Source organism: Sciurus vulgaris (assembly GCF_902686455.1).
Source record: "Sciurus vulgaris genome assembly, chromosome: 8".
NCBI lineage: Eukaryota > Metazoa > Chordata > Mammalia > Rodentia > Sciuridae > Sciurus > Sciurus vulgaris.
In genome coordinates, this window is record NC_136468.1 from 19,358,675 (window position 1) to 19,384,434 (window position 25,760).

Here is a 25,760-nt window from a genome sequence, read left to right on the forward strand (position 1 = left end):
TTAGCTTAACAAAGTACCCAGCCTCAGGTACTTTGTTACAGCAACAGAAAAGAGCCTAATACAAGCATCATGGATGTGTATGGTGTGGGAGGGCCAACTCTGGGTTTCTGGATTTTGATCTACACAAACTCACACATACTGCACTTGTGCATGTCACCTCTCCACTTGTGCTCCCTCACAGCCTGGCAACTCCTCATCCATCCAGAACCCGGGAAGGTTCTAGGCCCCCAGATCCCTAGGTCCAGCTCCAGGGATGGGCAACGGTGACATCAGGCCAGGCACTACAATGATTTTGCTGTCCTGTAGGCAGTTCCAGGCTCCACCAGGCCCAGCGTCTGCCAGGCCACCTCCCAACTCTTCCTAAGTCCTCGCCCCTGGCTCTGATGTAGTATGTGTGGACGGACAGGGAGGGCAGCCAAGTCTTCGCCGGGCTCTCTAACAAGTTCCGCGGGTCTGTTTGTTAAAGAAAAATTCCAGTGGGCGCATCCAACACATGGAACTCAAGTACAGAAATTATATTTATCCACCCCACTGCCAAGGAGATCACATGCCCCGTGAGTCACTCCAGATGTGCTCAAAAACAGAGACTCTGTGTGGAAGCCCAGTCCCCAATCCCAGAGAGAGTCGGATTAAGAGAGGTACCGACTCCGTCCCACCCAGGAGGCAGTGGCTGGCCTCCACCCTGCGGAGGCAAGAAGAGGGCATTTCTTCACTCCTGGAAAGGGAAGGGGGGCGAGAATTCTATCTGCGTCTCCCTGGGAGGAATTCCGGGGCCTACCTGTAGCCACTGGGGTCCCACCTGGGTTGAGGGTCCACTTTTCACCTTTTGGGAGGAAAAGATGGACTGGAAGACGCTGCTGCTGCTGCTGTTATATTACAATGCTCAGGCTACAGGGTCCCACAGGTGGAGCCGGGGTGAGTTACTTTTTATTCATTCGTTGGTTTGACGCTCATTCTTGTTTCTTAAAAATGATTAGCGCTGGGAGGGGAAGTAGAAGCCCCCGCCCTCCTTTTGCCTCATCTCTGCCAGTGCACCCTGGCACGGTCCCCTGATCAGGAGACGATGGGAAATGACAGTGGAAACCGTTGGAGCTGCTGATTTGGGAACTTGGTCAAGGTAGAGAACGGAGAGGGCATCCCCCTGGCAGGCCAAAGGATGGCTCCTCTCTGCTGCATGGAATGTGACAGACTCCCTTCCACACAGCTGCTGCAGCTGAGCAGACCCTCTGGAGAGCAGGTGTCAAGGTCTTCTGCCGAAATCATGGAATAGGGGCGCTGGGAGGAAGGAGGCGTGCTACCTGGGTGGCCCGGACAAGGGACTCCCAGCCTGGGTGGCCAGGAGGGAGGCCTCCAGGCTGCCCCCTGACCAGGAGCAGATGCATTTTTGCAGCCCGGTCAGGCTGGCCAGTGGCAATGAGGAAAGAACCCTTGGGCACCCAGAGTGCTTGGCCACTCCCACTGGCCCTCCAGAGCCACCAGGGGAAGAAAAGTCCCCTGCAAAAGCTTTCCTCTCCTGGCTGACTCCTCTGCCTCGGAATGTCACTCCTCAGAGCTGGGATGGCATCTTTTCTTCGTGCCCTGGGACGGGCTCTGCCTGGCAGGCGCCGGCAGCGTGTGGAAGCAGTCCGGGTTACCACGTTAGAGAGGAGGCAGCAAGAGGGCCGCCCGCTCTGCACCCATGTGAACTGAAAGCTTCCCACTGTCTGAAGTCAACTGAGTTCATCTTCCCAGAAAGAACTGGAAGAAGAACGGGGTGTGCTGAGGTCAGATGGGTACGGGTTTCTAGAGACCCAAGTGGGACGAAGGCTGGGGTGGTGACTTGGGATGTACACCCTGCTCCTGGAGGACAGGGCCCGGGAAGGAAGGAGTGTGGGAACAGCAGCACTGGGGGAGAAGACTGTGAGATGGAGGGGCGGGGGCCGCAGAGCCAGGACGTTTATGTTGGACTTATTTCTTCACGCAGAAGCCTGATACTGGGAAGCTCCCAGTCCTGCGAGCTGACCAAATGATTGATGTCCAGGGGCAAAGAACACAGCAGTCCCCTGACGACCTTTTTCACGCGCACACCACACATACACACGCCTCACACACCTCCCTGCCCGTGGTGTGCATAGACTTTGGGGCAGTAATGGAAACAGAGAGCAGAGCCATCTGGAATTCGAGTTCTGCCACCCACCCCTGGGTCACACTGGGGGCACAACTTAATTTACCTATTAGGAAGGGACCATAATAGCTACTCTTCCTAAAACATAGGCTGTTAGAAAGTCAAAGGAACCAGGCACAGTAGTGCACACCTGTAATCCTAGTGACTCAGGAGGCTGAGGCAGGAGGATTGCAAGTTTGAGGCCAGCCTGGGCAACTTAGTGAGGCCCTAAGTAACTTAGTAAGACTCTGTCTTAAAATTTCTTGTAAAATGCAGGAGGAGAGTAACTGGGGGTGTAGCTCAGTGGCAGAGCACCTGGCTGGCCTGGGCCAGTCCCTGGGTTCTACCTCCAACACTGCAAAAAAAAAAAAAAAAGAAAAGAAAACAGAAAAATAAAAAGAAAAGAAGCTTATTGAAATAATTTTACTTATAATACAGCTCCTAAACCCTCTGGCTATTTTAGGAGCTATCCTGCAAGGGTAATCAATTAATTATTGAAAGTAACTAATTAATTGGCTATGTGGTCTCTGGCAGGTCTCTTAATCTCTCTGAGGTTAGTCACTAACAGATAATATATTCATAGTATCAAAATTAACCCTTATGGTGTGTGGCTATGAACCTCATGAAGGTCATATTCAAAAATATAAATGGGAATGCTCTGCAAATGATGAAGCACTATATAAATGCTCGTCACTACCTACCATTTTTTTTTTAAACTGATAACTTTTCATTAAAATCGAAGACTCTCAACAGAGTCTGATAACATCCTGGGAGCAACTACTCTGGCCCAGGTCCCCCTCAGCGGGGCAGATCTTCCCCCAGCAGGTTCATGGTCTTATAAAGACTCAAGGCCAGTGAAAGGGACAGGAAGTCTGTGATGAGGCAGCTGATGTGAGGCTGCTGTGGTGGTTTAAATCTGGGTTTGGAGCCAGCGAGCCGTACCCCAAGTACAGCCCTCACCCCAAGTCTTCCACGCAGTTGATCTTTTTACAACATTTTTTTTTTCTAATTATAAAAAATACACCATTCTTGTCAACTTTTTAAGATGAATGAGGGTCACACCCAAGTAGATGAGAATTTTTCCAAATGTGTGTTCCCCTCATCTTCCTCCTTATCCCCACCCGCCTCCAGCCCTGGCTCAGATGAAGCCCCTTTGGAAAGAGTGTGAGGGTGACCTCTCCCTAGAAGGTCTCCCTCTCCACTTCCGGTTCCTCCACCCTCCCCACCCCGCGCCCTGCTCTGCATGTAGAAATACAGAAATAACCCCAAAGGGAGCTCACCAGCCTGGCACACACCCTTCTTTCCACCACTCCCAACCTCTCCCCAAGAAGTGCTCTCGAGGATTCCACCCTGGGAGGTGCTTTCCACGCCAGGATCCAGGATTGCCCGCTCCAATCCTCCAGCTTGATTAAGACCAGGTGACTCACCTGCGGTCAGCATGATCAATCCAGGGACACAGGACACGCACACACACACAGCCCACGTCCTAGCACACCCAGGTCCTGCCAGAGCAACTTGAGGGGACGGGCCCACCAGACTTTTAAAAGAATGAACACTCTGTATCTATTAATTGATAGGAACGTCTACGTTGTTCAACAATATAAATGACCGTTCAAGCTGCAGTTTAGCTGGGGAAGGCTGGTCATTGGCTTGTTGGTGGAATCCGGGTCCTTGTCAGCTGTGCGTTTTAGAGTCCTGAGCCTTCAACTCGTGAAGGGTCTGCGGGGCGGGGCCTGCGGTGGGGGCTCGGTGAGTGTTGGTGACAGACTGGCCCCACCGGGCCCTGGGAGGGCCATGCAGTGTCACCGCCACAGTCTCTCCAGGAGGCAGATGTGAGTGTGACCATTTACAAGTGACAAAACTGAGGGTGGGGCAAGAAGGGAGGCACCCAGATCACCCTGCTGGCAGGGGAAAGTGTGACCCTGATGGGCCTGTCTGGCATGGGCTCGCTGTCCCCGCTCACCCCGTCTCCATCATCTCTCCATGCCCTGCAGTGGTGGAGCGTTCCAGCCAAGGTAGCTCCTCTTCAGGGCTCACCTGAGGACCCCCGCACAGGAGGAGAGACCCTGGCTCCTTCTGAGCAGCGCTGTGTTTCCAAAGGGCTGGTGGCCCAGGAGCCACAGAGTGAATGACATCAGTAGAATCTGGCAAAAGATCTTTCACGGCGAGAGCCTTTCCTTTGCACACCCATAGAGTTGCTTCAACTGATTCATTAAAACCACAGTTGGATTTTGGCTTGGTGTGGTCTGCAGTCTGAATCCTTTCCAGCAGGCTCTCTGCTACAAGTGCACAGTGATGTGAACACAGTGGCATCCTTGACGTATTAGTCAAGGTGAGTGTATAGCCAGGCTGGGAGCAGGGAGGAGGTGTTTCACCCAGATTGCAAAAGGTCGAAGGGAAGGTCAGACTGCAAAGCCAGGCAGGCAGGCTACTCCACTTCAGGCGCCTGTCTAGGCAAGGAAGTCTGCAAGGGATAAGGCCTGGGAGATAGCAGCCACCTCTGCTGAGATAAACTGAAGCAGCTCCTTCCGGGCCAGAAGTGGGGCTCCTCCAGATAGAGGAAGGATGTGGTGGAGACAGAAGTTGACTGTGTTTTCTGATCATTAGCCAGGATCTGAGACTACAGAAAACTCTAGAATCACCCTGTTAGAAAGAGGAAGGTTTTGTAAAGCACTCTGATTGAAAAGATGCAAGTTTGGTAGCAGGAGTAGGCAATGTGTTGCTGTGTGGTTGTTTATTCATCCAACGAAGGGTACAGAGCACTGCGCTGGGCACTGGGAACACAGCAGTGAACGGAAAAGACAAAATCCTGTACCTTCATGTAGCCCACAGTACAGGGAGGGGACACAGAAAACCAATACATAAGTAACATTAGGATATGTTGGATGATAACAAAGTAGGACCGAGGTTGGGCCATATGGAGGGTATGGTAATCACAGAGGGCCTCACTGACAAAGAGACAAAGACCCAAGAGGGCAGGGAGGGAGTCACGCAGTCTGGGGAAGAATATTCCAGGTAGAAGGAATATAAATGCAAAGGCCCTGTGACTGAAGCTTGCCTGGTGTGCTCAAAAGCACACGGGAACAAAGGGGTTGTGAGGAGGCGTGTGGCACAGTGGTGTGAGCCAGGGGAGCGAGAAGTCACGTCATGCAGCTCCTGGTGGCCATTTGAAGGTCTTTGGGTCCGAGAGAGATGGGGAGGCAGAGAGCGTTCTGGGCAGAGGAGCCACACTGTCAGACCTCCGTCTCTACAGACTCACTTGGGTGGTTGTGTTAAGAGTAGAAGGAGGCAGGGTCACTGCCGTTCAGGGGAGATGCTCCTGGCCAGGACCAGACAGCTGCAGAGGAGGTGGCGAGAAGGCGAGTTCCTGATCATTTTTGAAGAAACAGTCAAAAATATTTGCTGACTAGCTGGATGGGATGTCAAAGAAAGTCAAAGACAAAGGTGGAGCCCTGGAGAGAGATGGGGTAGCCTGGAGGCAGCTCAGAGGTGTGCGTGTGTGTGTTGGGGTGGCGTAAGGGGAAACAGCTGCCACACGTCCACAGAGGAAATCCCAGTAGGAAATCCAGAGGTCTGGCCTGGAAATCAGCACAGCTGGAGTCAGCACGGAGGCGAGTGTGCAGAAGAGGCCAGAGCCCAGTGCACCAGGGTATGAGCAGGTCCGGCAGGAGGGCGGCCAGCAAGCAGGGATTTTTTTTTTTTTTTTTTTTTTTTTTTTTTTTTTTTTTTATGATGATGGTAGACAGAGCAACGTGAGTCGTGCTGTTGTGAAAGATCCAGTAAAGAGGAGAAAATTCATGATGCAGGAAAGAAAAGTCTGCTGTGCTGGAGGGACGTCTTCCTGGAGACTTATGCACACAAGGAAATGTGGGCTCTAGATGGGGGCATGAGAGGAGAGCAGAAGGGAAGTTGGCGTGTGAACAGAGGGCAGGCCACCGGCTTCAGGAGTGGGTGGAACAGTCATCCGAGAAGTGGAAACTGAGAGGCACTGGAAACCTGGTGGCCAGGGGCAGCACTTGCCGGCCCATGCGGGATGAGGGACTGTGAATTTAAAGTAAGGCCACTTGAGGCGGCAGTGTTTCTCCCCAGCCTCCTGCAGGTGCGCAGGTGCAGGTGTGGAACAGGTAGGTTGAGTAATGCTTTCGCCAAGTGATTGCAAAGGGACAGGAAGGGAACACAGGAGAGGTACAAGGGAGTGAACCCAAGCGCCTTGGTGATTTAACCTGGCATATCACAGTATTATAAATTGAAGTTAGATTTTTTTTTGCCGTGTATGTGCCTTAAAGAATGTTTTATCTCTCATGCATGTATCCATTCATTCACTCATTCATGATTAACTACCTGATTCTTCCTGTAGTCATTCAGAACTGAAGAATGTGCAGCATTTGGACAGATGTACCCACAAAAAAGAGCATTGTTCACCATATCAGTGAGACTGGGTTTCAGAGTCCAGAAGATCTTGATCTTTAGTCCCATCTCAAACAAATTGGGTGGCCCAGGGCAATTTCCTTAACCTCCAAGTTTCTTCATCTAGAAAATGGGGAGTTAATACTTACCTTTCAAGTTGTATGTGGGGAGTACAAAGCCCACCAGCTGGCACACAGTAGGCACTCCCAAACTGTTATTATTTCTGAGCTTCACATTTTAACAGCTCTAGAATGAGACCCAATGGTGTCTCAACAGGAGACATGGGTGGGACCTGCCATAACACATGAATCATGAATCTCTAGATCGGGTTCCTGGAGAGACTTAATCCACGTGGCAGGGTCTCTGGTGAGTGAATCACTTGTTCTCTGCTGGTTGGTCCAATGTCTCACAGATACTCATTGTCTGGGGAGCTGGGGAGGAGGGGAGTAGCTCTCAGTTCCAGGCCCCCAGGGCAATCTGTGCAGCAGACTTTCAAGCAAGGAGACTAGTGAGGCCCAGGTGTCCCCAGGACAGACACTCTGGGCACATTCACATTCCAAAGAAATACCTGAGAACGGACTGGGTGTGGGGATTGAGTAGAGAAGAAAGAAAATGAATGGTCCCAGTTTTACAGCAAGCAAAATGTACCCAAAGCCAATGATTGACAAGTCTTCTTGTCTGAAGCTGTGTTCCCTGGGATGGAGGGGTACCCTCCTACCAGTCTCTGGGCTCCCCATTTTGCTCCCCTTCTCTTCCTTCTCTCTCAGGGAAGGTGCCATGGCTAATGGCTGCCCAGGAAGGAGCACTCAGGATTCCCTCCTTGCTGAGACAGCACCACTGGGCAAAGCAATTCACTCTAATGTCTCACAGGGAGCTGAGCTTACGGTGACCGCCATAAGTTTGGGGGATGGGAGAGAAGGGAAAGGGAAGAAAAAAATCAGCAAAACCTGAACAGTCTCCAAAGCTATTGTTTGGTTTTATTTTGTTTAATACCTAGTGTATTTTTTTTTTTTTATCATTCCAAAATATACATTGATCCTGAGCCCTGAGCCCTGCATTATGCAGGTGCCAAGGTCATGCAGAGGAAGCATAAAACCCATTCCCTCCCTCCAGGACCTGACCGTGCTGATGACACTTTCCAGGAGTTATTAAGCAAGATGTGAAATGTGCAGAATAGGTACCAGCAGCCTCAGAATAAAGAGAAGGAAAGCAGCGTGTGGCTGGGTATCCAAGAGAGGCTTCCCAGGGAAATGGGGTTGTTCTTCTAATCATGTAGAAGCAGATCTAGCTTCAAGCTTTGCACATATGTATATGTGTGTGGAGTTGTTTTGGCCATTGGCACCTCTGTCATGATCCAGCCTTTATCATTATGGACAAGAATATCTGGGAATGGCTGCCATTTAACTTTTACCTCTACGTTTTGACATGGCCTCAAGAGAGCTATTTCTTGCCCACCACCTCCAGCATCACCAGTGAAGAATTTATTCTCTCCAGATCTCACCTGGAGAGTCAGACTCTGGCAGCTGCTAGGCCTCATAAGCTCTCCAGCAGCGGAAGAAAACATAAATATTCCCCATCTCTAATCCAATGCACATGGTCAAGGCAACCACAGAAATATGAGGGGCAGCACTTCCAGGGTATTGGACAAATGCAGGAAGGGAGAAGGGAGAAAGGGACCCAGTTTGAAGACTCCTGTGCTCCCCACACACACTTCCTCCAGCAGCCATGCTCCCCGAGTCTAGAGAACCGAGGCCAATCCTAACAATTTCCACTAAACGGTTATTGTTAGGTGTAAGAACAAGGGCTTCTGGGAATGACCAAGTGTCTGTTATTGAGCTCGGTTTTGAATCAGGAAGTATTTTCTTCTCAACTCTGAGAACCTGGGGTCCACCTGGGGTGAGCACGTGAAAAGAGCTGTTCACAGGGAAACAAGTGAACCAAGAAAGCCCAGATCCAAGAGGGTAATAACCTCGGTGGAGGTGACCACAGAAAGCCTGTCATCTGAAGCAGAGAGCGCCACGGCCATGACATTCCCTCCCTGCCCCATCTTCTGCTAGGGGATGAATTTTTTCTAAGGAAAAGGTATCTTTAATTTTGCAATGAGAAATTAATTCGGGGACGAGAATTAAAGATGTGAAGTAGTCCTGAGGAAGGGGTTCACTTGATCTAGGACCACGTGTCCTGGTTTCACGTCCTACCAAGGAGAAATCTGAGGCAAAGCTTCGTCCACGTTGCCCTCCACTCATTACTTCAGGCTCTGATAGGACACAGAGACGGGAAGCCATTCCTTGGGGAATTTGTAGTATCCGTCAGAAATGAGTTACAATATTTCAGCAATCTGCATCCTACCAGTTTCTTCTGAGAAGTGGGAGATCCCTAAGTGAGTTTTTCAGGAAATTCCCTGTAAGTTGAAGATGTTTCCATTTTTAACATCTCTGATGGAAATCTTTCTAAACTGCTTCACGCAGCGCCTGCCTTCTTTAGCATAATTTGACCTCTTCTCCATGGCTCAAGGGCACCGTTATCCACTCGCATGTCTGTCATTAATGGTCATGCAAAGTAAGCTTGCACAACTCCAGGGGGTGCCGCGCCTGTTGTAGTCTGATTTCCTCGGTTCTTTCTCCAGTTCTCTGGTAAGATCACAGCCAAGTGTCTTAAAGAAGCTGCAGCTTTTCCGAGCCATTGGCAGCACGTTTACCACTGTGGCAGTGCACAGAGGGCCTGAGCAGATGGCAGGGGCTGTTTGCTCCTAGCCTGATGCGATCCTGGAAGACGGCAGCCTATGGCAATCTTAGAGCACCCTGTAACAGCCTTCTCTTTCCCTTGTCCTCAGTCAGTTCCCAGTCCTCCCTCTCCTTTGCACCTCCAGTACATCAAGTTCCTTCAGCTACCTTTCTAAATGCAACCACTGGGGGACAAGGTGAAGTCACTGACTTTATGCTAAATGCATTGCTAAATCTCAGGGCTCCTAGGGGAAAATCTGAGCTTGACTACAAACTCCCCTAGAGCCAAGCACCATTTTGTTACCTGGGTTCAAATTTTTGGCAGCTATACTGCAGATGTCTAGGGTAACCAGAAGTCTGATTCTGGAGCTGAAAAAACAGCTTGTTTTGGAGAGTGCTTGCCTAGCATGTGAAAGGGCCACGGTTCGAATCCCCGGCCCCTCAGAGGGGACCAAAAAAAAAACAGAAGTCTGATTCTCTGGTTGACAGCATTGTGAAAAACTATAATCCAGCATACTGATTATAATGATAATATAAAGTGTTCCATACTGCTAATATAAAGTGCTTGATTGTGTGGTATTATTAGAGAACAATATTTTTAGGAACTCACTTGTTGAATTTGAGGCTTTTTGTTTGCTGGCTTCTGTTTTTGTTGTTGTTGTTGTTTGTTTGTTTGTTTTTTTGCGGTGCTGGGGAGTTGAACCCAAGGCCTTGGGCTTGCAAAGCAAGCACTCTACCTAGTGAGCTATCTCCCCAGCCCTTCACTTCTGTTTTGATTGATGTGGTTTTGTCTTAATACGAGTCTCTAGCACAAACGTATCCCTAGGCACGTATATTTTTCAACACTTTCTTGGTTGGTTCTTCCGAGCAGCTGGGTTTGAAGATGCTGGCCTGACATGCCTGGGAAAGCTCTGAGACACAGCAGGGGAGTCAGTCCATCACCTCTGCCCACGCCAGGTCAAGATGCACAGGTCACCCTCCGGGTTAAGTGGAGGGACGTGGTCAGCGCGCACAGCAGTCTACGAGCTCACTCTCTTGTTTCTTCCAGCCAAGCTCTTCCCTGCTGCTCATCGGCCAAAGAGGTCACCATCCATGCCATTGAACCCAGTCCTGCAGACCTCCCTGGAGGAAGTAGAGCTGCTCTACCAGGTAGGCAGAGGAAAGGGCTCAACCCAAGCTCTTTCCACGGCTGCCTCCCAAGTGACTGTGTGATCGTGTCAGTCACTGTATCCTCAGCCATGTATCTCACCGTTCCATGTATCTCACCAGTTCCTACTGGCCAAACTTGAGATCATCCCTTCTTTTTTTTTGAAAAAAAAAAGAGATGACCCATCTGAATCCCTGAACTGAATGACCTGTGCCATGGTAGGGAATGGCCTAGACCCATCTGTGGGGGTCACAGAGTCCTACCCATCCCACAGGAAGGAATTCCTCACACCTCCAATCCTTTCCCATGAACCTGAACAGGGAATGACGGGATTAGCAGTTCAGTCCAGGCAAAATTCGAGATCAGATTTGTCCCGTAGGTACCACAGCCCACACTCAGGCACACAGTGCGGCTGATTCCCCAGCAAAGGTTTGCAGGCCACCTCGCCAGCAGTGTCCAGGCGATGCCACGCTGGGATCTGGGTGCAGACCCTAAGGCCCTAAGACCCTTCTTGCTGGGACAGCAATGCTGTCTGGCTACCCTGCTAGTCCAGTCAGGTCTCCAGAAGCCTGGGCCACCCTGCACGGCCTCTTCGTCTGCCACTCACACCTGCCCCACTGAGATCCTACTCCTCCAAACCACAGAGCAAACCTCCTGAGGCTCTTGGTTCAGGTCAGTGGTACAATCCCAGGTTCAATTTCTGAGCTTTAAGTCTTCAGTAGTGTAACCTTGTATAAGCCGCCATTTCTCCCTGGGTCTGAATCTCCTCAACTGTTACATGAAGAAGTTCAACTATGGCCCCCCAAATTCCCCTCTGGCTTTTACAACCTGAGACTCTGTGTATTAGCACTGTCTGATTCAGAGAAAGACAGCCTACAGTAGCCACACAGTTGGGCCAGGGAGATTTCAAACCCTATCTTGGGGAACAGACTGGCAAGTCTTGAACTAAGGAGTCACAGAACAGAGCCAAGCTTTAGAAAGATAGCAGACGGTGTTATGGAGCAGACTGGAGATGTGGAGGCATCCATCCGAGTGTTTATCAGGTTCCTCCTATGAGCCAGGCCCTGGGAGGGACGAGGGTGGCAGATTCAGACCCTATTCTTACAAACTGATGAGAGTTGAAGCCAAATCTCTGTATCCCACTGAATTCCCAGCACAATTATCTGCATCCTTTAAATCTCAAGCTCTGCTTAAAAATTATCCAAAATCTGTATGCTTTAGAAGAGTCTTAGGGGGTGAGAGGGAAAAAGGAAAGAAGGGACTGATCTGAGACACTACAACAATCATTGGTCACTTAAATAGTTACCAGGGGCCAGGCACTGTTATATTTGTCCATATGTGTCTTATGTACCTATCATGAAATCCCAATATCCCAATATCTCTCATTTTGAGGAGAAGGAAAGTAAGGACCAGAGAAGTGAGGCAATTTGTCCAAGGTTACACAGCAAGTGTAAAGATCAGATGTGGAGCCCAGGTCTCTTGGATTCCAAACTCTTTCCACAGCTAGCTCCCTAAGTGACTATGTGTAATAGTGATAATCGCTGTGTCCTCAACCATGCCTGGTTTCATGTCTTTCCACATCCCATGTATCTCACCAGTTCCTGCTGGCTGAACTTGAGATCAGCCCTGACCTGGAGATCTCCATCAAGGATGAGGAGCTGGCCTCATGGAGGAAGGCCTTGAACTTCCACACCATCTGCAATGATGTGATCCCCAAACGCATCCCAGATATCCGCCGGCTGAGTGCCAGCCTGTCCAGCTACCCTGGCATCCTCAAGAAAGAAGACTTTGAAAGGACAGTGCTGACCCTCGCCTATGCAGCCTATCGCACAGCCCTGTCCCAAGGGTATCAGAAGGACATCTGGGCCCAGTCCCTCATTAGCCTCTTCCAGGCCCTGAGGCACGACTTGATGCGATCCTCAAGTCCCTAAGTGTCTCCCTCAGAGACTGGCCCACATCAGGACCTTGAAACAGGGACCAGCACACACAGTAATCCAGAAAGTTCACTCTCTACTCCATCTCCAGAGGCCAGCCACAAGCATACCACTAACAGAGACTGGCAGAGATAACATAAGAGTAACCCCAATATTCTTCTGCCTCTTGGTGCTTCCTGACAGACACCCCCGATTCATGTCATAATGTGACCTGGGCAGAAAGAAAGGACTAGAGTGGTTATTCAAGATACCTCCAGATGCAGAATGGTTTGCCAGGTGACACACAGAAGTTCAAGCTGTACTTCAACCAGAGAAATTGCCACACACACACCCTTGAGTGAGGATACAGTGCAGAAGACATCATAGTTTTTTAGGCATAGCAGGAAGGTGGGAAACAGATTCCTTTGGTCTTAAGGAACCAGGGTGCTGAGGGGAAGGAACCCTATTTCCCAAGGTTCTATAGTAAATGTAAAAAAAGTAGATCCATATCCTATCAAATACGTGCTCAGTCCAGGGATGGACTGGACTTTTTCAAAAGCCATCAAGAAGAATCAGTTAGAAAATCAGTCCTTGTAAGACCACTGTGTCTTGACTCATCTTTGCTGAAGGTCATTCTCATACAGAGAGGAAACAGGAAGCAGGCCTGAGAAATGCTGCCAGTCCGTTCACACCATCTTTTGAACAAAGAGACTAAGCTAATGCTAAGAGGTCCTCGTAATGACAGAAGTGGTACCAACACCCAGGCCTGTCTGTAGTTGTTTAGCCTCATCAAATAATTAAGTGCTGCAGATAAAAGTGATTTTCAGTTGGCAGAATTTTGCCCTTTCAAATGCCAAAATTTTCATTTAAAAAATATTGACTTGATATTTATTTAAACTGCATATATATATATATATGGTTTAAGCTTCTATTTGGTATCTTAAGATAATCAATCATTTGGAACATTCCAATGAAGGAGGTGGATAAGATAATCTCTAAGATTCATTCTATCTACTAAATTTCTACAATCACTTGACCATGAGATGCTGCAGGAAGGGTGCCTGATCTGAGAGGTCTGCTAGGCTGTTGGGACCACCCCTGCAAAGCCTGGGCTTTGCTCACTGTGTTCAGTTCTGAGGTTTCCTGCTGCCTCCCTCCCCACCAAGCTGCTTGAGCCCACCTTCATTGCTACCAATATAACTCTCATAGTTTGTTCTTCTTTAACTTCCGTTGCCTGCAAACTGAGATAGCTAGGCTTCTATAACTCTGTGTTCATGAGAGTTGAAAGATGAAGGTCTCTGCTGGTAGTGAAGTACCTACATTCTGATACAGATTCCTCACCAGCACAGAGATCTTCTGGCTTCTCCTCTTAGGTTTACAGCTGGGTTCTGGAGGCTAACACTGTAATAAGTTTGATCTTTGAATGAGTTGGATTCACTGGGCTAAATTTGATTCTTTAGAGGGTATTTAATAATCATCATTTGATGATCATGAGGTCCAGACCTCCTCAAAATCTTTGAGCCAAAGAGCTGACTATCAGCACTAACTGCATGGTCTTTGGAGAAATACTGAGAGGCCAGAAGCAGGCACTTATCGCCAAGAAAAATACAGCTTTGCATTTTGATACTCTCAGGCTCAGAAGTTTAATAACTCTTAGCCTCGTTATCTTTCTCACTCCCTGATTATACCACTCTTTATTTCCCTCAAAGGCAGATTCTGACGTATGCTCTTTTGCTCAATCTTCCTTTAACATTACTCTTCTCTTTGACACAGTCTCTCTGCTTGTCCTTTCTTTTATTCCATTCTAGTTTTTGTCTCTGTTCCTTTGTATTTTGACCCAATTCTGATTTTTTTTCCTCCTGTACTGGGGATTGAACCTAGGACATCATATATGCTAGGCAATTGCTCTACCAGTGAGCTACAGCCCCAGCCCTTTTTATTTTTTATTTTGAAACAAAGAGTTCCTCTAAATTTCCTAGGCTAGCTACTTGGGAAGCTGGGATTACAGGTGTGCACCACTGTGCCCAGCTCTGAATGTCTTTCTTTCTGTTTTTTATACATCTCCAAATCCCTTCTGGTTGGCTTTTGCTCACTCTCTTTGTCTGCCTTCCCATATGTTGACACTCAGTGTCATTCAGTTTCCTTCGAACAGAGCAAAGGTCAATGTACAGACAAGGTCAGGATTACTGAGGGATGGGCCTCATGGCCTCCCTTCACTCTGTGTACCTTTCTTGGATGTGGGGTGGGGAGGAGACTGGCATTATTCTCAGTCCCTAGATACTGTGCAAGATGGTCAGTCTGAGACTCCACCCCCATCAGAATGAACCTAAGAACTTTCTTGTACTCAGAATCATCAGGTGGAAAGACCCATCTGTGTAGTTCCTGCCTACCATGTTAAACAAAGATGGCGGCTCCCAGTGTAAGAGATCTGGGGATGAAGGACCATTCCCAGGACCAATGAGAGCAACAACAGCTCATTCGCTCAGCAACAAAAAGTGAAAGGCACTTTATATTCATAAATTATGGCAATCAGTCACTAAAAAAATAGAAAAAAAAAGGACAGGATCTTTTTAAGGACAAATGAAGACTTCATTTTCAACAACTAGATTCTTAAACATGATTTTAGTCTAAGACAGATAAATTCTTACCCGCAAAAAGTTTTTAAACAATACCTTCATTGACATACAAAATCAAATATGCTCACCACCTCCACTCAGAAAGCACTACTGCCAGGCATGGTGGCACATGCCAGTAATCCCAGTGGCTCAGAGGCTGAGGCAGGAGGATCTCAAGTTCAAAGCCAGCCTCAGCAAAAGCAAAGTGCTAAGCAACTAAGTGAGACCCTGTCTCTAAATAAAATACGAAATGGGCCTGGGGTGTGGCTCAGTGGTTGAGTGCCCCTGAGTTCAATCCCCGATACCCCCAAAACCCCCACAAAAAAAATGCCCTACTCATTGCCCAGTGAACAACCATAGGGTAGAAACAGACTCTCCCATTTGACCTCATGAGCACCACACTCTAGATAACCACAGTCACAGTGGGGCTGCCTTTTGTCACATTTACTCATAGAATAATTTGGGGTTGGATGTTTGTAGTGGAAACTTGCCTGTGACTTATGGGACCGTTTTTGCCATTTCTATACTGCTGGGAAACTTTAGTTTCTAAAAACTCTGGAAGCTACCTGCATGGTTGGCATCCTTATGACTCTCTCTGATTGTTCAAGAGACGATAACAAACATCAGCATGCTGAAACTTTCATTGCTCTGTCATCTCACCTTGAATTGGATGAAAAAAGTTATATAAAGGGTAAATCAAAAGGCATTTCTATAGGTAAACTGGTCTAAAAACTTGTCATCTTAACTGTGTTGAAGCCTACAGTACACTAGTGTTAAATCTATGCACATTGTTTTGCAGGGGTGCTTTTTGGGTTTTTTGTTGTTGTTGTTATTTTGTCATGTTTTTGTGGTGCTGGAAATCAACCCCAGGGCCTCCCACGTGCTTGGCAAGTATTCTACCACTGAGCTCTGTCCACAGTCCTGCACACTGTGCAACAGACTCTAGAACCATCGTTCTACTTTCTGTTCTTAAGCGTCTGGCTACTTTTGATACCTCATTCAAGTGGAATCTATCTTACATTTCTTGAGCATTGGATTCCAAAGTGTTTTCTTCATATAAACGGATTGAACCCTGATGGAGAACTACTGGTCTTACTGTGTTATGCGCCTTACCTAATTTTATTTAACAATATTCATCTATGGTATAATAAAAATGCCACAATAAAGTTACTAAACCCTCTGGAATCTTTGTTATCTCAGATTATCTCACTAAAGAATTTGAAGTGATTTCTGAGTCCAGTAGTGGATACTGACTTCAACAGCTGTTTACTATCATCTGGTCTCTCTAATATTTGCAACCAAAACATCACACATGTGGTCTTGTTCATTCTGAGTTTCAAAATCATTATTAAAATGAGGCCAGAATCTAGTAAATACAAGAGCAGCCTTTAACACTCATGTAAAGAGATGAGTCACCCTAGCCTGTCCTACAATGACAAGATAATGCAAAGATCAGGGCTGTCCACAGCTGCACCTGCCTTAGAAGTCAAGAAGGACTGGATACTTGGAGTCACTTTACCTTTAGCCTGAGGATCATTTCCAACTGCTGTAGCTGCAGACCTTAGAAGGTGCCATTCCTCCAATGCTGTGACTTGGGGACAGTGTGGGTTTCATAAACCCTGACTCTGCTCAGTGTCTCCCAGGTCAGAGTAATACTGCCAAGGACCACCACCTAGAGACTGTTGGGGGCTTTCTTTTTTTGCTTGCTCGCTTGCTTTCTCCCCGACCTTTTTTCTTCCTTCCAAATCCATAAGTCCTCTCTGAGAAATGAGGCTACGGCTTCTACCAATGTGTAAGCAGGAAGGATTCCAGAATCTACCTGCCACTGGTCCCTGAACTGGTCAACTTCTGTGCCTCCCACCTCTTCCCTGGATAGCAGCCAAAGGAGACCTTCTGCTTCCTTTTGGTAAAAAGCCTTAGAAAGGAGTATTTGAGTACCTACTCCAGCCAGAAAGACCACAGACATCAGACTCAAGGAGACTCTGAAGTAACACTGGCATCTAGACTTTTCCAGAGAGGCAGCTTCCCTCCTGTTTCTCCCAGATGCTCCAGGGGCCTTTCTTCCAGGTTCATTCTCCGAGGGCTCAGACCCTTCTATTGCCCCAGGTGCTGATGAAGTGACCCTAGCCATCAGGAAAGTCTGAAAGGCTTACTATTGTGCACTCTGGGACAAATTTCTTCAATATAAACTTCATTTTCTCCCTGCCACCCTGTCTTCCTGAGGATCAAGTCAGCAAGTGGCCCTCCCAGGGAAAGCTCTGCGTTGGATGCCCAGAAACATCAAAGCAGTGTTTGGGGAGGCGGAATTATGTTTACGGTGATGATCACCTCTCCAGCCCCTAGGATGTTTGAGAAACGGAAAAATAAGCGTTGCCTGCTGCCTAGGTTCCGCAGACTCAGCAGGCCCCTGCTGTGACCAATCAAAAACTGCCTTTGGAAGAGATACTGGCTCGTTCTTTTCAACCTGCTGATTGGCTTTGCAGAATGGGCGGAGTACTACCTCGGTCCTGGCTTTCCATTGGTGGATGAAAGTTCAAGGTGGGCCTCCGGAGGGTTTTGTCCTGTGACTAAAAGGAATGTCTTGGTCCCCCCCTACCCCACCCCCCTGCTTTGGAGGCCCAGACTCAAGGCAAATTATAAGTAGGAAACCAATTTGAAGGAAAGAGGTTTGGAACGAGTTAGGGTGCCAGGTCTTGGGAGAGAGCAGCAGCCCCATCTGAGGCCTGCATGCGCCTCTGGCAGACTCAGGTGCTGTTCTAAAGGGAAAGGGCTTCCAGAATTTTACCAACAGCCAGCCAGGTAGGAGGTGAGAGAGGTACTCCCCCAAACAGGCCATCCGAGGGAGGGGAATGTCGGAGAGCACAATATGCTCTTAGCATTTTTATTTTTTAAAGATCGTAAATGATTCCTCAAAGCCAAACAGCAGCAAAGTGTGGGTTTCATTGCGTAAGAGGGCTTTCACTGCCGAGAATGAAGTGACTCTCTTGCTAACCAAGCCAAGAGGGAACCCGCTATGCCCCCGTTTATCACCCTTTGCCAGTTCCTTTTCGGTGGTCATAAAACCATGCTCATCAGTCCCACCTAAGGCAAAGGCCAGAAGCCAGCCCTCGGTGGGAACCGGGGTAGAACAGCCCTCCTCTTCTGCCCCCAAGACCAGAGAGGACTCTTGGGAGCCAAGAAAGGTTTAAGAAGTCTTCCTGGACAGATGCCGTGCGTAGTGAGGACCAAAGGCGCTCGGGGCGGAGCGGGTCCAGGGGCGAGGAGAGGAGATAGGGCCGCCATGGGCCTGCTGCAGGGCCTTCTCGGAGCGAGGAACCTGCTGCTGGTCGTCTGTGTCCCGCTGCTGCTGCTGCCTCTGCCCATCCTCCACCCCAGCAGCGTAAGTACCCATCTGTCCCCCTCCAGGGCCGGGAGTCAGTGGGAGGGCAAAGAAGGGAGGTCGGGAGGCAATGGGGTGCTTATGCAGTACCCACAGTGGGTTACTGCGGGACCGAAGGAATGGACGTGCTTTTCTGGAGGAGACCAAAATGCCTATCCATCCCTCCATCTCAGTGCCAGTACCCCAACCCTGCAGGACCCAGCCAGGTGGGAACAGAGTGAGGGATGAGGCTGAAATGACTGATGTGTGTTGCACAAAGCTGGGAGCCAGTTGATGAACCCATAAGAAGGACACACTGGTGAACAGTTACTCATCAGAAGTCAACCTGTGATCTTTACATGAGAGCAACTAGAGACACAAGACCTCCTGTCGTAACACAGAGGAGGACCGGGGAGGCCGACATGGTGGAGCCTGTGTAGAGCCTGTGGTCAGAGCATACAGGGCTCTGATAATAAGACATGAAAATCTTACAAACTTTCGGGAAGGAAAGTTTAAGTTAGAAACAGAGTTTGACATGTTGTCCTGGTCCCGTGCATATGGCCCTTGCGTTGTTTTTATCCTCTGTGCTCTTGAATGACAGCCATAAAAGGACATGATCAAAAGGAAATGAGAGCCCCCAAGCCCTGGACTGTGACCTAATTTTTAACCAGCACTGTTCGAGCAGGGGAGCCAGAGCTGCGGCTCTGCATCCGGCCAGCCTCTGGCCTCTTGCTCTCTGCCTTTCTTTCCTCCTCTCTGGTCTGCCTGTGGCTTTTCCCCTGCCTCCAGCTGGCACCTGTCTTGAGATTTCAGGAAGAATAAGCTAAGACAGGCTGGTTCTGGTCCTTGGGGGTGGGGTGTCTCCCACTGTGCTCCTTGAGTAACTTGGTAACCAAGATTAAGTTAAAAAGTTAAATAGAGGGGATTAGGACGGTTCTTAAAAACAAACTGGCTTATGTCTTTAGTAAAATAAATACCTCAGCATGCCAGGCAGATGCCGAGTAAAATTGAGCTGGAATTAACAGACGGTGATTGCTGCTGACATTTTTCCTAGGCTGCTTTGTCTAAATGGGCCTGATTTTTTTCTTTTCTTTTCTTTTCATGGTATTTTTTACTCAACGTCAAGTTGATTTCAGGGAATGCTAACAAGAGACACATTACCCTAGTTTCCCTAACAGTTATCAGGCAGCCCTGCCTCCCTTTAAGTCAACCCCCCCACCTTGGGGACTTTAACCAGTGCCCACAGGAATGACAAATTAGGGGCCCAAAAATGACTATTTCTTGTACCCATCCTTCAGCTGTGGTTATCAGATTTTTAGATTCTTTAGATATTTCATCCTTAAAACGATGAACTTGCTGGCACTGGACCGGCATCGAGAGGCGTGGCCGAGTGCCTGGGCAGGAGCACCTGGCCTGCAGTTTTGATGGTTCATCAAAGTGACAAGCCACCATTACATATTAGGAGGAATCAAAATGACTTTCCCCTTTTTCTTGCCCATCTCTCTAAAACAGGAGTCCAGGCTGTTTCTCATATTACAGAAGAGGGTAGTGCTGGGGTCGTAGCTCAATGGTGGAATACTTCCCTAGCATGCACGAGGCCCAGGGTTCAATCCCCAGCATCAGAAAAAAAAGAAGATGCAAGAGGGGGCATCCATCACTCAGCCCTTCTTCCGTGTCCCCAGTAGGGTAAAACTTGCACCCCAACTTCCCAAGCTAAATTTTGCAAGGGTCTATTAATCATTCATAACAGCAAATGACTTCAAGACTCATCCAGGGGTGGAAAAGGAGCAGATCCAAGCTTGAGTTCATAAGTAGCAAGGCAGGGAACATTCTACATGGAGAAATGTCAATTTTGAACTCTCTCCTTTAAAAAAAAAAAAAAAAATGGAGCAAAATAGCACTGTCCCTTAAAGACATTCCCTAAAAACCCACCAACTCCCATATTCCTGTCAGCCACTGGCATTGAAAAGGGATCTGGGGGTCCAGCGTGTTCTCCCTAGTAAGATAAGAGAGACCTGTCAGCTAACAGAGCAGTCCAATCCAGCCAATATTAATGAGCCACCTGCCAGACAGGGGCCAGATACAGGGACACCAGACTTCTAGAATGGAACTTTGCAGAGTATTTTGGGTTGTGTGAATCCAGGCTCACCAACTGACTTTTGAGAAGACTGACAGAGGTAAAAAGGACAAGGATGTAGATTCTGTGGGTGACCTAAGTGGGGAATATATGAAAAGACCCTCAAAAGTATTTTTTTTTTTCCCATTCTTCTGCTCTAAGGAAAATCCAGATAAAAATGTCCTTAATCCTGATGGGTGAGGATGGCTTCCTCCTGCTCCAAATCCTAATGATATTTGCTATACTGACTATGTCTCATACCCATCCAACTTTCAGATTCTGATATCTCATCCTTAAAACTCCTGGCTGGATTTGCTTGTACTGGGCTGGCCTCAGGATCATGAGTCCAAAGTCACCCTCGGCAACTTAGCGAGGCTCTAAGCAGCTCAGCGTGACCCTGCCTCTAGATAAAATATTTTAAAAAGAGCTGAGGATGTGGCTCAGTAGTTAAGTGCCCCTGGGTTCAATTCCCCCAGTACCAAAAAAAAAAAAAAAAAAAAAAAAAATAGAGAGAGAAGTAGAAAGACTGGAGAGTTTATCTGAGCCTGCCCAAATCCTCCTAATTCAAATCAAAAGGTGCATGGTTGAAGAAAGTCTTCCTCTCCTTCCTCCTCCTCCTCGTTCTTTTTCCTCTCTCTCTCTCTCTCTCCCTCTCTCTCTCTCTCTCTCTCTCTCTCTCTCTCTCTCTCTCTCTCTCTCTCTCTCTCTCTCTCTCTTTCCTCCTCCCTTAACTTATGACCCTGCAAGGATAAAGATAAGGACTTCCCAGGAAAGGACAGACATTCTGCTCCTTTATCTTCACCTGGAATTAAGACCTGTCATTCTGTCTTTCCTAGAAAAGAAAAGATGAGAATGAGCAGAACTGAGTGAGCTTTGAACTCCTTTAGGTAGTTTTATGTCTTCAATAAAGAGGGTATTTCTCTAATTTGCATTCTTATCCAAATGGAGCCACCCACACCCCATCTATTCTGTTGTCTTATCAGCACTTCCAAAAGTTTTATCTTCTCTCTGATCTTTTGACCCCAGAGGAAATCTCAGTAGGAGCTCCAGTCAACAACCAGTGGGCCCAGTTCCCATCTCCCAAGTCAACCCCCTAATCCCTGCTTCTCAGGAGGGAGCAAGGGTCCTGCCCAACCAAACCAGTTAATCTCTCCCCCCCAACACTCACTGATTACAGGGACCTTTTGTACCTTTCATGCAAAAGCTTGGAGAACTTGTTCTAAATTCAAGGAGCAATAAACAGAGCAAGATTTGTCAGGTTCCTGGAACAGCAGGTCAGACTTGAGTCCAGATGGTTTAGAACTATGTGAAAATTGAGAAATCCACCGCCAACTTGGATTTTCTCTACAATGGCCTCTGAGTCTCGCAGCCTGAAAATGTTATCATTACCAAGCCACAGCCCTCCTCCACACCTCCATTAGTGCCTCTCCAGACAATCAGCATTACTAGAGGCCAAGGTTAAGGAGGGCTGGGATTTGATACAAATGCTGTACGTATTTACCCTGTGCCCCCCATGGTTGCACAGTGGCAAAGTGAGTGGGTTTGAGGAAAGACTGATGATAAATGTCCCCACCTCTCCTTGCAGCTGGATGGGCCTCTGTTTCCTTTGTGGGAAGATGCTTCCATGAGGGAGCTAGAGCCATTCTGAGAGCAATGAGCACCATCTTCGATTGCCACAACTAGGGAGATGCTACTGGGGGGGTAGTGGGTAGAGACCAGAGATGCTGCTCAACATCTTATGCTGCACAGAACACAAAGAATTGTCCAGTCCCAAAGGTCATTAGAGCCCAACTTTGAGGAAGTTTGAGTTAGGAGTTGTTTGTTCTTCCTGGTCCAAAATGAGAGTCTGTTCTTGGGATTGCTGCTGGCCCTGCCCTCCCTGTTTGCTCCCTTTGGCTCCTCAGCAACTCTTCCAAGAGGCCCTGAAGAAGTCCACCCACTCCTTACTAGTACACTACCAGAAAACCCCAGATCGAGCACTGAATGGGAAAAGAGTCAACCAGTTCCTGCCTAACAATTTATTGGATTAAAATTTGCCCCTAAGATGGGTGTGGTAGTGCATAGCTCTGATCCCTGTTACTCAGAAGGCTGAGGGGTGGGATGGCTTGAGCTCAGGAGTTTGAGACCAGCCTGGCCAGCAGACCAAGACCCCATCCATTAAGAAAAAAAAAGAACAAAAAACTTTACTACTGAATTGACCTGTTTTGGCAAATAGTCTGGAGTAGGGAGATTTAATTTCATTTATTCATCTTTACAGCAAAAAAGTTTTCAAATAAAATTTTACATGTTATGCCAACATATAAATCAAATAAAAGCAGGGTCACTATAGCCAGGTGAGGCTGGAGAAGGGGGTCTGGATTCAAGTCCTTGCTGGTCCCCCTGGGCTATTTCTGAGACACATCCCCGGTTTCCAGGGCTACAAGAGCACAGCATGGAAGCCAGCCGGTGGATTCCTTGTAAATCTCACATCTTATGGTCCGCTTCTCTTTAGTCAGGCACATTCCAAGTGCCCTCACCACCCTGCCACATCCCCAATCTCTTACACCTGTGAACTAGGCTGTGGCCTCAGAGTTCACATGGAAACCAATCACACGTATTGACCCCATCGTTGACCACCCAACAATCTCTAGTATTTGACCAACTTGACCCCAGTAGGTTAGGTCCCAGCACAAGTTAAGTCTTCAAACTCTACCTTGACAGCGTTATGACCGTGGGTGTGGATGCTGAGCCTAATTTCAGCCCCTACCCTCTACAGCTTCATGAACCAGCAGAGCTGTGTGATCTTTCAACAGTCCTGAGCCCATTTTGCTAACCACATGTCAGGCATGGGTCCTCCAACGAAGCAGCCATAACTTACCCATAAGGATGGGTCCCCTCACGTCGGCCACACTCCCCTGCCAAATCCAGCTTTGCGCCTCCCAGGGCTGAATCCTGGTGCCCGTGGGGGAGTCCAGGTGCCGACTGCCTCAGCCCTGGGTCTCATTCAGATTCTTGGGGGCAGTGACCGTCCCTGCGACTGACCACCTCTTCTTCCCCTCCCAGGAGGCTGCGTGTGCTTACGTCCTGATCGTGACCGCTGTGTACTGGGTATCCGAGGCGGTGCCTCTTGGAGCTGCAGCCTTAGTGCCTGCCTTCCTCTACCCGTTCTTCGGAGTTCTCCGATCCAGCGAGGTTAGACCACTTGCGATCCAGCCCTCTGCTTGGGTCCTACTGGGCTGGTGTGGGAGGGCTCCAGGGAAAAGGAGACTCACAGAGCTCTTGAGGAAGGACTTTCTTGCCCTCTGGAACCATCCCTGAATGCTGCCTTTGCACCTGCTGTTCCAGAGCCTGAATTCCCCACCTGCAAGCCCACCCTTGCCTCCCAAACTGGCTCAAAACTTGCCTCTTCCAGGAAGTATACCTTGATTAAACACATCCAATTGCTTCTTCAATTTGAAACCTTTTAGGAACTGTGTGTTGGGGACTGTACGTCATCTGTGACTCATCTTTTTCAGCCTCTTGGTGTCCATTTTTACTGTCTGCACACAAAGGCAGGAATCAGCCCCTCCCCCCGTTGTGTATCTCGTTTAGAAAGCTGAGCCCATAGAAAGTAGGTGCTTCATCAGTGCTTCCACGCTGACACAGAGACTTACCATGATTCCCCGAGTCCCAACTATGCTCTCAAAACCAGAAAAAATTCTGTTCCTTCCTCCCCAACTCCAGAGTACTGTGTGGATTTTCTTTGCCCACTCTCTACCTAGAGTCTGCCCCTCTGTTCACTTTCTGTGGCGTTCTCAAAATTTCAAACAGAAGTGATCAATATCAAGCTCAGGTTGTAGCCAAATGTCAGGGCAAACATTGACACCTACCCCAAAGAAGGAAGAAGGGAACAGCCAGAATAGGAGCAAAGCAGACGCTGGCCCTCATTCAGGAACATCTGGTTCCATTTGGACTGTCTCATTATGGCCCCTGGTCTCTACTTAGAGTTTCTGATGAAGAGGTGAGAATAAGGTGAGGCCGAGGCAGAGCAGGGAGAGGACAGGGAGCTAAGGTTTGAATTGCTAAGAGAATTCAGTGATATTCTAGCAGTGTTGTGGTCATTATGGAATGCACTCCCGGGGTCTCTACAAGGTAGATGTTAATATTTTCAGTCTATGTGTAGGAAAGAGGCTCAGGGAGTTAAGACACTTACCCCAAATTGCAAAGTAGGAAGTAGCATAATTTGATTCAAACCCTTACCTATTAGATTTGAAAGTTCGCTGTATCATAAGACATTCCTTAAAGTACTGTGTGACTCCATGGTGTTATCAGTCCATGGAGTTACTACAAAGAGCAGTGGGTCTCTCAGTCTCTGTGATTTGAGAGAGGACAAATGATGCTGGGATTATGGGATGTCTTAACCTGGTTAACAGAACTTTCTCGAAAGTCTCAGATAGAATTAGGTGAGTGCAAATGAATGCTCTGTATTTCTATTAGGTGAACTCAACTGACCGGTTATTGTTTGCTTTGACCTTGGGTTTTGTTTTCTTTTCTGTCTTCTTCTCTTATTTTTTCCTTCAGGCTTTCTAAGCAGCAGTGCCTTTGTCTCTGGAATGTACAACCCCAGCATCCTGGGGACTCATTTAAAGCTAGTCCCTAACCAGTATCACCAGTCACTTCAATTTTTCTCCTTCTTTTGTAGAAAAAAAGAATAGGGAAGATGGGTTTCTGTGCATGCCCCAAAGAATAATCGACCTTAAACATGACTTATCTTAAGAGAAGTGTACAAACTTGTTCTGCAGGTTTCTCTTTAAGCTGTGAAACCAAAACCTCAAGTGGGGTAGGTGGGGAAAGAAGAGGGTAGAGGGGAAAAAGTGAAGTTTAGAAAGACTTGAATCCCAAGTAACATTCTAAACTGGGATGACTGTTCATTAAGAGAATTAATCTTTGTCTTTCTCTCCAGCCAGCCCAAAAGCCAACAGTAGGCCTTGGCCTTAAAGTAGACAACGTCTTTGTTTCTCCAAGGGCTGCCCATAGTGGGAATCCCCTCTGACCCTATCAGCCCTTGGCAATGTGACGTTGGTAGGCAATAGCTATCCCAGGGTCACCCTCTGCACAGTCAGAAGGGCAAAAGGACAGAGTCTGTGGGGGCAGCAATTGGTGGGGTTAACAGGAACCTGTACAGAGAATAGAAAGAGTGTCTGGAGGGATTAGGTATTGCTATGCTGGGCACTGGAGGAGCAAGAGGGCCTGTTTTATCATTTGAAGTAAAAAAAAAATCCTAATCCATCTGTTTGATATGAATGACTTTGACTAGCAATGATATTTAGCGGTTGGGCTAGAGGGAGCAGCTTAGTCCAAATACAGTCTGTTTAACTGA

General features: G+C 48.0%; 2 protein-coding genes across 2 annotated transcripts in view; both read left to right on the forward strand.

Moving 5' to 3' along the window:
- Positions 1-616: 616 nt before the first annotated feature.
- Positions 617-15,245, forward strand: FAM180A (family with sequence similarity 180 member A). Its single transcript, XM_079151103.1, has 3 exons — positions 617-915; positions 10,322-10,422; positions 12,019-15,245. The coding sequence occupies exons 1-3, from the start codon at positions 840-842 to the stop codon at positions 12,349-12,351; spliced, it is 510 nt and encodes a 169-aa protein (XP_079007229.1). The 5' UTR covers positions 617-839; the 3' UTR covers positions 12,352-15,245.
- A 2,332-nt stretch (positions 15,246-17,577) lies between these two features.
- SLC13A4 (solute carrier family 13 member 4) overlaps positions 17,578-25,760 on the forward strand; it is a 44,241-nt gene continuing 36,058 nt past the window's right edge. Inside the window, exons 1-3 of the mRNA XM_079151102.1 lie at positions 17,578-17,754; positions 18,154-18,327; positions 23,465-23,593. Of these exons, the coding sequence (XP_079007228.1) occupies positions 18,154-18,327; positions 23,465-23,593 (303 nt within the window). The 5' untranslated portion in view covers positions 17,578-17,754. The remainder of the gene's footprint in view (positions 17,755-18,153; positions 18,328-23,464; positions 23,594-25,760) is intronic.

Bases quoted from the DNA above. Each gene is read 5' to 3' on its own strand.
- FAM180A (XM_079151103.1), top strand. From the start codon at position 840: ATGGACTGGAAGACGCTGCTGCTGCTGCTGTTATATTACAATGCTCAG. The intron at 916-10,321 runs GTGAGTTACTTT...TGTTTCTTCCAG, and splicing joins GTCCCACAGGTGGAGCCGGG to CCAAGCTCTTCCCTGCTGCT. The intron at 10,423-12,018 runs GTAGGCAGAGGA...GTATCTCACCAG, and splicing joins AAGTAGAGCTGCTCTACCAG to TTCCTGCTGGCTGAACTTGA.